At 33.0% G+C, this 12,004-nt stretch overlaps 1 protein-coding gene across 1 annotated transcript in view; it reads left to right on the top strand.

The window, feature by feature from the left end:
• The first annotated feature begins 5,682 nt into the window (after positions 1-5,682).
• LOC141287644 (izumo sperm-egg fusion protein 1) overlaps positions 5,683-12,004 on the top strand; it is a 7,207-nt gene continuing 885 nt past the window's right edge. The window contains exons 1-8 of the mRNA XM_073819795.1: positions 5,683-5,902; positions 6,397-6,471; positions 6,624-6,707; positions 7,947-7,967; positions 8,472-8,561; positions 8,693-8,811; positions 10,153-10,306; positions 10,397-10,565. Of these exons, the coding sequence (XP_073675896.1) occupies positions 5,683-5,902; positions 6,397-6,471; positions 6,624-6,707; positions 7,947-7,967; positions 8,472-8,561; positions 8,693-8,811; positions 10,153-10,306; positions 10,397-10,565 (932 nt within the window). The remainder of the gene's footprint in view (positions 5,903-6,396; positions 6,472-6,623; positions 6,708-7,946; positions 7,968-8,471; positions 8,562-8,692; positions 8,812-10,152; positions 10,307-10,396; positions 10,566-12,004) is intronic.

Here is a 12,004-nt window from a genome sequence, read left to right as displayed (position 1 = left end):
TTACACTGCCTTTCAAAAATTTTCGGATCAGCGGAATTTTCAATGTTTTTTAAAGACGTTTCTTATGCTCATCATACTTTTATTTATTTGATCAAAAATACAGCTAAAGCAGTAATATTATGAAATATTATTGCAAAATAAAACTAAATTTTTTTATTTTAATATACTTTCAAATATAATTTATTTGTACTGAATTATTATCAGTGTTGGAAAGTTGTGCTGCTTAATATCATGCTTAATATTTGTGATACTTTTTTATTCTTTGATGAATAAAAAGTTAAAAAAAGAAGAGCATTTATTTAAAATAGACATATTTTCTAACAATATAAACCTTTACTATCACTTTTTATCAATTTAACACATCCTTGCTGAATAGAAGTATTCATTTCTTTCAAAGAACGAAAGAAAAGAAATACTGACCCCAAACTTTAAAACGTAGTGTATATTGTTACAAAAAATATATATATTTTAAATCTATTCTAAATCTATTTCTATATTAATAGAACTTTCTTTTTAGTGTTTCATTCATCAAAGAATCTTGGAAAAAAGTATCACAGGTCCAAAAAAAAAAAAAAATTAAGCAGCACAACTGTTTCCAACATTGTTAATAAATCAGCATATTAGAATGATTTCTGAGAGACAATTGAACACTGAAGAGTGGAGTAATGATGCTAAAAATTCAGCTTTGCATCACAGGAATATATTCTATTTTAAAGTATGTTAAAATAGAAAACCACTGTTTTAAATTGTAATAATAATTTACAATATTACTGTTTTTTTTCTGTATTTTAATCAAAGAAACATAGCCTTGATGAGCAGATAAGGCTTCTTAAAAAAAAAAAAAACATTTAAAAATCTTACTGTTCCGAAACTTATGAACGGCAGTGTGTATTCAAAAAAGCTTAATAAAAAAGAAAGTGCCCTCATTCAGCATGTTTGATGGTTTCTTACTATATTTTTGTTGATTTTCTTTGTTCCTATACTTTAACTTCAGAAAATTTGTCAAAACAGTTACTGTAAGCAATAGTGATAATGAAATGAACCGTTAAAAAGCAAAGTTCCACGCAAATGATTTATTTTACAGTGTCGAGTGAATGGAGGAAGATTTGCATTGTACAGTATGTGCACCACAATATTTTACCCATATATGGATGTATATTTTTGTATAGAGGGGCAATATATGTTGAACTTTAACCAGGATATTCGGGCAAGTGATAAACTATCAGGTAACATCTTTTTCGTGCTTGTAATCTTTTATCCTTTTAGAAATGTTATCTTTTTGCTGTCCAACTACCTTTTCATTCACTTAGCTAAAATGAATAACTTCTTGATTATTAATTTTGTAAGGTTTAGCATTTCTGCTTTTTGTACCAGTGGGTGGCAATATTACGTAGATTTTGACTGATTTTGACTTGATCTTTTTCTATTATGCTGTGTGTGCATATACAGTGCCCTCCACAAATATTGGCACCCTTGGAAAATATGGGCAAAGGCAGATAATAAATCAGAAAAAGATTCACAAAATTCTAACCTTTCATTGAAGTAAAATGATGGAAAGTGGGGAAAAATCTCATTATGAAATAAATGTTTTTCTCTAGTTCACATTGACCACAATTACTGGCACCCAATTGTTGCAAAGGCCTTTTCCCAAGATAACAGCTCCGAGTCTCTCCTATAATGCCTGATGAGTTTGGAAAACACCTGGCAAGAGATCAGAGATCATTATTTCATACAGAATAACTCCAGATCCTTCAGATTTATGCTCCTAGTCACCCTGGTGTGCTAAAAAAAAAAAAAAAAAAAAAGTTACTATGAATGGGAATATATTTCAGAGATATTTTACTTGCAAGAATTTCTAGGGGTGCCAATAATTGTGGCCAACATGAACTAGAGAAAAACATTTATTTCATAATGAGATTTTTCCCCCACTTTCCATTGTTTTACCTCAATGAAAGGTTAGAATTTTGTGAATCTTTTAAATGAAAGATTAAAAGGATAAACGATGCAGATTTATTTTCACAGCTTCCTTTGCTCATATTTACCAAGGGTGCCAATATTTGTGGAGGGCACTGTACTTATGCAGGTTTGTGGGTCAGTGTATACAGTAAGGTTTTTTAAAACCTGATGATCATGTTCTTCAGCATAATTTGAGATGATCTAAAGAGCATCCGGAGCTTTAGTGAATGAAGAACATCCGTGACCCAGGACCACAACACCAGTCATAAGGGTCAATTTTATATCAAATTTAGATTTACACATCATCTGAAAGCTGATAAATAAGCTTGGCATTGATGCATGGTTCGTTAGGATATGGCAATTTTTGGCTGAGATACAATTGTTTAAAAATATTGAATCTGAAGATGCAAAAAGAATCTAAATAAAAAAAGAGAAAATTGTCTTTAAAGTTGTCCAAATGAAGTTCTTAGCAATGCATATTACTTATCAAAAATTAAGTTTTGATATTTTTACAGTAGGAAATGTACAAAATATCTTCATGGAACATGATCTTTACTTGATACTCTGATGATTTTTGACATAAAAGAAAAATCAATAATTTTGACCCATACACAAATATACCAGGGTCACATTTGGCTGTGTACAAAAAGTCACAAATTAACTTATTTGATCTTATTTTTATCTTAAACATTTCTTAATCATATATATTGTTTTCTTTTACATTCTTTGTTTTTCAAAATCCTGTAACTTCAAGCTTATTTCAAGGTTTGCTCATATTAGCTTCTCTTTGTGAAACCGCATGCGTGACTATAGCGTGTGCTTTGTTTTGAGTACATAATAGTATAATTTAATTTGATGGTTTGAGTACTTGGAAACTTCAGAACTTTCCGATGTCCTCATGTTCATGCGTTCATTGTCTTCACACCTACCTAATCACTACACGTCATAAACGAAGCAAAAGGATCTTGCAGTTGTCACCTACATCAGACCTGTGCCGAGCTGGGGCAGACTGCCGCTGTTATGGTTAACCGCTAAGTGGGCCAACTTTACTGTGATGATGTACTTTGACAGCAAGACTCTGATCTAGAGGAAGTAACCTGCCTCAACCCTACCTCTGGTCTGTATCCATTACAGTGTTTTTGTAAACAGTGTTTTTGTCACGAAACATTCGTTTAAAGGTATAGTTTATCCATAAATGAAAATGTACTAATTCTCAGACCATTCAAAATGCAAATGAGTTAGTTTCTCCATTAGAACAGATTTGGAGAACGTTAGCATTACATCACTTGCTCACCAGTGGATCCTCTTCAGTGAATGGGTGCTGTCAGAGTGAGAGTCCAAACAGCTGATAAAACAACACAATAATCCACACCACTCCAATCTGTCAGTTGACCTTTGTGGACAAAAACGGGCTCCCATAGGAAATGAATGGGAAATACTACAATTCAGAGTTTGTTTAATAAAAATCTATAAATCCAACACAATTCTCATATACACACATAAATAAAGGGGCGAGTCTATACAACAGAAAATGCTACCTGTTAGGTTTATTGTTTATTCTTACCTGTTTAGCAACATTTAGGTCCATTTGACTTTTTTGAGTTATTGAAATTGAATGTGTTTTTGTTAGAAACAGTGGTTTATAGATTTTGGCCTACAGCGTATGCAGCCATTGAGTACTATAGCCATATGGTGGATATTGATATTTTTTATATTTTTATACCATCATGTCTTACCAAAGTTACCAAAACTTTAGGGTTTTTTTTTTTTTTTTGGCTGTCTGAACTTACTGGAATGATTTACTGAAGTATTAAATATAACATCAAAATTTTACATGAAAATATGGTACTTTTTTGAGGATAATGAATAAAAACATTTGACCTTTGTGGACAAAAATGGGCTCCCTTAGGAAATGAATGGGAAATACTACAAATCAGAGCTTTATTTTAATAATTTTTCCAATAAAAATCAATAAATCCAACACAATGCAGATCATATATACATAGTGAGTCTATAACAACAGAAAATGCTACTTGTTAGGTTTATTGTTTATTCTTACCTGTTTAGCACCATTTGGTTCTTTTTTTACTTTCATAGAGTTATTGAAATTTGATGTGTTTTTGTTAGAAACAGTGGTTTATAGATTCCGGCCCACAGTGTATGCAGCCATTGAGTACTATAGCCATACGGCGCTATTGATATTTTTTATATTTTTATGTATTGTCATGTGTCACCAAAATCACCAAAACTTTATTTTTTGGGCTGTCTGTACTTACTGGAATGATTTTTGTTACTGAAGTATAAGAAATATTATATATAACATCAAAATAAGCATATTTCACTTATATGGTACTTTTAGAGGATAATAAAAAAAAATTGACCTTTGTGGACATAAATGGGCTCCCATAAGAAAAATGAACGGGAAATACTACAAATCAGAGCTTTTTTAAATAATTTGTCCAATAAAAAATCAATAAATCCAACACATCATATATATCATATCATCTATATATATCATCTATATATATCATATAGATCATATATACATTTAAATAAAGGGGTGAGTCAATACCACAGAAAATGCTACTTGTTAGGTTTATTGTTTATTCTTACCTGTTTAGCACCATTTGGTTACATTTTACTTTTATTGAGTTATTGAAATTTGATGTGTTTTTGTTAGAAACAGTGGTTTATAGATTTCAGCCTACAGTATATGTAGCCATTGAGTACTATAGCCATGTAGTGGCTATTGATATTTTAAATATTTTGATATTTTTATACCGCCATGTGTCACCAAAACGTCATTTTTTTTTTTTTTTGGCTGTCTGAACTGAAGTATAAGAAATATTAAATATAACATCAAAATAAGCTTATTTCACATAAAAAATGTAGTACTTTTAGAGGATAATGAAAACAAAAATTCAGTGGGCTCCCAAAGGAAATGAATGGGACATAATACAATTCAGAGCTTTTTTATAATTTGTCCAAAATTCTTACCTGTTTAGCACCATTCGGTTCCATTTTACTTTTACTAAAATTACTTAAATTTGATTACTGAATTATGAGAAATATTAAATATAACATAAAAATAAGCATATTTTACATAAAGATTTTGTACGTTTAGAGGTAAATGAATAAAAAATGCACAAAATATTTTTTTTTCATAAATTGAATGTTTTTTTGTTTTTGTTTTTTCAAAAGTTGGGATCACACCTTAGACCTTTGTGCCCAAATTTGTCCATGAAGGATAAATTAAGGGCAGCTATATGAAGGATGCTTAAGGGTTAAACTGTCACTTCTGGCCAAAATACCAGTCTATAATTCACATTTACAACACTTCCTCCTATGAAATGTCTTGAATTTGCGTTAATTGATGGACTGGAGTCCATGGAGTGTGGATTTCTTATAGATTATTGTGATGTTTTTATCAGCAGTTTGACTTTTATGAGAAGATCCATTGATGAACAAGTAATGTAATGCTAAATTTCTCCAAAATTGTTCTGATGGGGAAAAAACACAAAAAAACAAAACTCAAATGAGTAAATGTACCCTTTGTGACTGTCCTCTTCATATACGTTTAAAGCATGTGTTGCTATGGAATTTAGAATGTTTATGCATGCATGACATCATAGGGTTCTTTGGCTCTGAAGTGACATTACTAAAGAATTGGCATTACAAAGATTGACTTTTTATATTTTGAAAACCACAGCTCACTGTTTCTCTGAAATGGCTTTTGCATTTCTTTTTGGCTGGCTTTTGATTCTGGGTTCATGTCCCAGTGTAAGCTGCTGTCTGCAGTGTGACCAAGTGGTTCGTTATGTGCATGAAGACTTCCTGTCTTCAGTTAAAGGCATCACTGTCCGTGATCAGATCGAACTGAAACAAATCATTGAGCAAGCTTACGTCAACTATCGGGACACCAGCAGGCTGTTTCGTGGTGTCATAGGTACTCCTGTTATTTAATCAGGAAATACTGCTATTCATACCTGAAAAATATTTTAAAATGATAGATATTAGCTGTTTAGATTATTTTGTTGTGAACTATTATCTACAAATAACACCGGCTATGCTGAATTTAATTTTCTTGATTTTTGTTGTTTAGTTATCTTTACTGTTATGTTCATACACATTCATATTTTCATACTAATTTTCTCATTTAGTTTGACTGGATATGACTATTTTTCATTTTCTCATTTGGTTTGACTTTTTTTGCACTATAATAACTAAAACGGAATGCTTATAAGTTGGTTGATATGATGGCAAACTCGAAGAAGCTCAAATATAAAATAGTTTTGACTAAACAATTCACATATTTATGTTATTTTGTATTTATTCTAAAACGTGTCCAAGCTAACACATGCAAGATTGGCTACATTTTTGTCATGTCTTCAAATTCTATTTATAAATGATGATATTGAGTGCTAATTATGTTTGCTTTAGATCCTACAACGCTCTATCGTGCACGGACAGAATATCAGAGTGAATTCAAGAGGCACTGGAAAGAAGACAGGACAGGTGAGTGTTTGTGAATGCAGATTATATCCTTTTTGATTTTTTCTAAAGCAGAAAAGGTTTAGTCTTTTCGTGTCATAGCAAAAACATCTGAAAATTTTCAATATTTCATATCTGAAACCAATTACAACTAATGCTGTGTTCTTCCTGTTCAGAGTCTATCCAGTGGGATATGATTATTATAGTGGAGAAAGGAAAGAGAATCCTTCAGAAACATTTGGAGATTTTTGTTGCCCAAGGTAGGATGTGTGGGTATACAGAATCTGTAAAATGTAAAGGATTTTGCCAAAATAAGAGGGATCGTACAAAATTCATGTTATTGTTTATTTAGTACTGACCTGAATAAGATATTTCACATAAAAGATGTTTACATATAGTCCACCAGAGAAAATAATAGTTGAATTTATAAAATTATCCAGTTCTTACTGTGTTGTTACCTGAATGATCAACAGCTTTTTTAGTGATAGTTGTTCATGAGTCCCTTGTTTTTCCTGAACAGTTAAACTGTCCGCTGTTTTTCAGAAAAATCATTCAGGTCCCACAAATCTTTGGTTTTTCACATTTTTGTGTATTTGAAACCTTTCCACAATGACTGTATGATTTTGAGATCCATCTTTTTACACTGAGGACAACTGAGGGACTCATATGCAACTATTACAGAAACTTCAAACGCTTACTGATGCTCCAGAAGGACACACAATACTGTACATTAAGACTGGGGGTGAAAACTTTTTGAATTTGAAGATCAGGGTAAATGTTACTTATTTTGTCTTCTGGGAAACATTTAAGAATCTTCTGTAGCTTCTGAAGGGGAGTACTAAATGTAAAAAAAAAAAAATTATATTTAGGCAAAATAAGAAAAATGTAGGCTACACATCTTCATTGTTCAAAAGTTTTCACCCCTGGCTCTTAATGCATCGTTTTTCCTTCTGAAGCATCAGTGAGCGTTTGAACCTTCTGTAATAGTTGCATATGAGTCCCTCAGTTGTCCTCAGTGTGAAAAGATGGATCTCTAAAAACCATACAGTCATCGTTGGTAAGGATTCAAATACACAAAAAAATGCTGAAAAACCAAATAATTTGTGGGACCTGAAGGATTTTTCTGTATAACAGTGGGCAGTTTAACTGTTCAGGACAAACAAGGGTCTCATTAACAACTAAAAAAACACACACAGCTGTGGATCATTCAGGTAACAGGTAACTTTTGAACAGGGTCATTTTTATAAATTCAACTATTGTTTTCTCTTGTTGACTATATGTAAACACCTTTTATGTGAAATACATTTTTCAGGTCAGTGCTAAATAAAAAATAACATGCATTCAGCCCTCTTATTTTGGTAAAATAATTAACATTTTGAAGATTCTGCAAGGTGTGTGTAAACTTTTGACTACAACTGGAGATTAGTCTTTATATAATGATAACGTGTTAGAACATCTAATTCTCACACAATCTTTTTTTCTGTGACTCTTCTTCAAAGGTCTGTGTCCAAATAAATGCGGTAAGTACAAATTTGAGATCTCTCTATAGTATTTTTTGAATATCTTTGTGTAACACAGTACATTTTGCACACTCTTAAAAATAAAGGTGCTTAAAAGGTTGTTCACAGCGATGCCATAGAAAAACCATTTTTGGTTCCACAAAGAAACATTCAGTCAAAGGTTCATTAAAGAACCATCTCTTTTGTACTTTTTTGTAATCTCAAGAACCTTCTTTCGCCACAAAGAACCTTTTGTAAAACAGAAAGGTTCTTCAGATGTTTAAGGTTCTTTATGGAACCATTTAGACAAAAAAGATTCTTCTATGGCATCGTGATCACCTTTATTTTTAAGAGTGTATAGTACACTGAAAAAAAAGAAACAGACATAATTTTCACTCAAGTAACACATGTGATAAATGAAATGTGAAATGCTGGTGTATGTGCCAAAAGACACTGAGTATATAGCGTATGATGATTTATATATTATTGCTCATCGGGTGTGTGGGTGTATGCGGATGCTTACAGGGCTGTTGTATCAGAGAGTGATGAACTGCACTTCCTGTCAGTATGGGCTCTTTACATGCTTACCAGCCACGCCGCCACTAGACTGTGGAGGTGAGACAGACAAACGCCCACGGATACACACACCAGGATGATTTTAGCTGACTACATTAACACATCTCACTCTTTTGTTCTTCTTTCTTCTTTGTATTCTTTCTCTTCCTCTCTTTTTGTGTTCCTATCAGAGCATCATGTTGAGGCAGATGAAGGAGAGGAGGTGGTGCTGGACTGTTTCCTGCCCTGGCACGCTCTTGTAGTTGGACAGACCGAGTACCATTACTCCTGGCATCCTGGAGAAAAAAATGTACATGTAGACAGACAAACACATTTGGTGTTTTTAAAGAATCCTAAAGCCATTTGGAATACTGTTTTAAGACAGCTCTTGTGGGAAAGCAGTACTATTTAGCATATTTTTAAAGTTTGAACTAAATGTAATGGCTTTTTTGTAATGCAATTGCAATTTACAACTGAATGAAAATGTATTATAGTTTAAATATATATTGAATGCAATTAGTTGAACCTAAACCTTTAAATCCCTGCTGAAAAAAACAGCTAAAACCAGCCTAGGCTGGTTTTAGCTGTTTTTTCAGCAGGGATATCATATTGAAAACCACATTTAAAGGGATAGTTCACCCAAAAATGAAAAATTTGTCATTAATTACTCTCCTTCGTGTCATCCCGTTAGACCATTTATTTTCAGAACACAAATTAAGATATTTTTATGAAATCTGAGAGCTTTCTGACCCTGCATAGACAGCAACACAACTGACACGTTTAAGGTTTTATGTTAGTCAACACATCAAAATAAGTTTAGCTACTTCTATAAAGCATTACAAATTATTTTAAATGTACTTTCCCGCTGAAACAAAAAAAAAAACCCCAGCTAAAACCAGCCTAGGCTGGTCAGTAGGCTGGTTTTAGAGTGGTTTTGGCCACTTTCCCAGCCTGGCCAGGCTGGTCTTAGCTGGTCTTACTGGTTGGCCAGCCAACCAGTATGTTTTTTTTCCAGCAGGGTTTCAAGTAGAATGTCGTCAAAAAGAAACAGTCAAATGCACTTAAGTGGTCTTTTATTTTAGTAATATTCTATGCAAGTAAAGTTTTTGAAATAAATTCATTTAGTATTTTAAGTAGCCCTGCTGAAAAAAAACAAAAAAAAAACAGCTAAAACCAGCCTAGGCTGGCTGGCTGGTCTTAGCTGATTTAAGTTGGAAGTAGCTGGTTTTAGCTGGGAAAGTGGCCAAAACCCCTCTAAAACCAGCCTGCTGACCAGCTATGACCAGCTACAACCAAGGCCTAGACCAAGGCCTAGGCTGGTTTTAGCTGAGGTTTTTTCACCAGGGACATGTTCACTTTGAATACAGTTCAATGGATTATAGGGAACGTTGAAAAGTAGCTAGCCGAAATAACAATGCTAACTTTTTCCCAGTAACAATCTACAACAATGACCAGTTATATTATATAAATTGTAAATATATATATAACTTTATAATAATGGTAAAGACCTTCAGTAGCTTCAATATAGTTTGTAATCTAGTAGCTAGCTTACTTTAATTCATTAGCTTTTTGCTTGATCCACAGACCAGATTATACCTATTTAATTTACTAAAATGTACTAAAACGCAGACTGTTTATTATTCATTGCAAGCTGCCACATGAAGGAGAATATGAGGCGCTGGTTGTGACAGAGGAGTCTAAAATTGTCCTCAATCAGCTGAAAGTCAACGAGGAAGGCACGTACCGCTGCCTCCTACAGGATCAAAGGGGTACTGCGCTGTCTCGCATGTATTTCAAACTGAAAGGTAGGCGATGTTTATTGAATAATGAATATAGCAACTCATTGTGGGCTAGTATACATTTGTTCCTCTCTCATCTGTTTGTCTTTCCCTCAGTCAAACCACTGCCGTCTACAACTCCTAGACTGATTGTGACGTTGCCGTCTCTGCCCTCGGGTTATGATTCCACACCTCACAGCCTTCAGAGGAGCAGTTTCATCATTATTCTGGTTTTACTGACTGTAGTCAGCATCACAGGCAGCTTTGTCATCATAGTGAACCTCAGGTATGTCATAACACGACAGTGGGCTTTTTAATAGAGTTTGAACAATAATAACAACAACAAAAATAGCTAATGAGGGCCAACATAAGGATAGACAACGAAAGAATGAGTAATAAAATGACTAAGCAGTTAATAATCAGAGCATCCCTTCTAAGAAGGACAATTTGTAGAAAAGGACTGGGTTTTCCCTGGATTTTGCTTCACAAACGTATTTATTGGATGGCGTCAGAGTTTATTAAATGATTAAGTCTCAGACTTTCTTACTTTTATTGTATATGGTAGCAGTATTATAATTATATCAAATTTTATTTCATTCAAGCTTCCGTTAAGTGACATTTGTTTATATTTTTGTTCATTTTCATATTGTGGAAGGCATTAGTTAGATATAATCAGGCCCACATGGAATTTACACCCACAGAAGATCAGCAGATTTCCACAGGAAATGCCGGTCTGGGATGCCGGTCATTGTTTGTTTATGAAATATTATAGCCAGTCTTATTACTGTTAACAAAATATTAAAAATCCTTTTTAATTAGACTAGATGACAATTGTCGGCTTGGCAACTAACTAAAAGTAAGCTGAAAACCAAGAATTACTAAAACTAAAACTGAAATAGAAATTAAAGTAGAAATGTTAAAAATACCTAATGAAAAGGACAAAAGCACGTAAGAAAATTACAAAAACATAAACTAAATTTAAAATGAAAACTGAAAATGTAAAAGCTAATTCATTCTGAAATAGTAATACTCAAATAACACTGAAAATTACCCCAGATTTTCTCTGGGCCTACGAATGTTCAAACATACAGTTGAAGTCAAAAGGTTACATATACTTTGCAAAATTTGCAAAATGGTAATTATTTTACCAAAATAAGAGGGATCATACAAAATGCATGTTATTTTTTATTTAGTGCTGACCTATTTCATGTAAAAACGTTTACATATAGTCCATAAGAGAAAATAATAGTTGAATTTATGAAAATGACCCCGTTCAAAAGTTTACATTGTGTGTGTGTGTGTTTAATGATAGTTGTTTATGAGTCATTTTGACAAGAGAACAAATGCTCACTGATGCTCCAGAAGGAAACACAATGCAATAAGAGCCGGGGGTGAAAACTTTTGGAATTTGATGATCAGGGTAAATTTAGCTAATTTTGTCTTCTCGGAAACATGAAAGTATATACTGTAGCTTCTGAAGGGCAGTACTAACTGAAAAAAAGGCAAAATAAGAAAAATGTGCACATCTTTATTCTGTTCAAAAGTTTTCACCCCCAGCTCTCAATGCATCGTTTTTTTCTTCTGGAGCATCAGTGAGCATTTGAACCTTCTGTAATAGTTGCATATGAGTCCCTCAGTTGTACTCAGTGTGAAAAAATAGATACAGTCATAATCAAAATCGTACAGTCATTGTTGGTATGGGTTCATTATTTTTGGACTATAAAC

Source organism: Garra rufa, chromosome 15 (genome assembly GCF_049309525.1).
Source record: "Garra rufa chromosome 15, GarRuf1.0, whole genome shotgun sequence".
Classification (NCBI taxonomy): Eukaryota; Metazoa; Chordata; class Actinopteri; order Cypriniformes; family Cyprinidae; genus Garra; species Garra rufa.
This window is presented reverse-complemented; position numbering and strand designations above follow the sequence as displayed.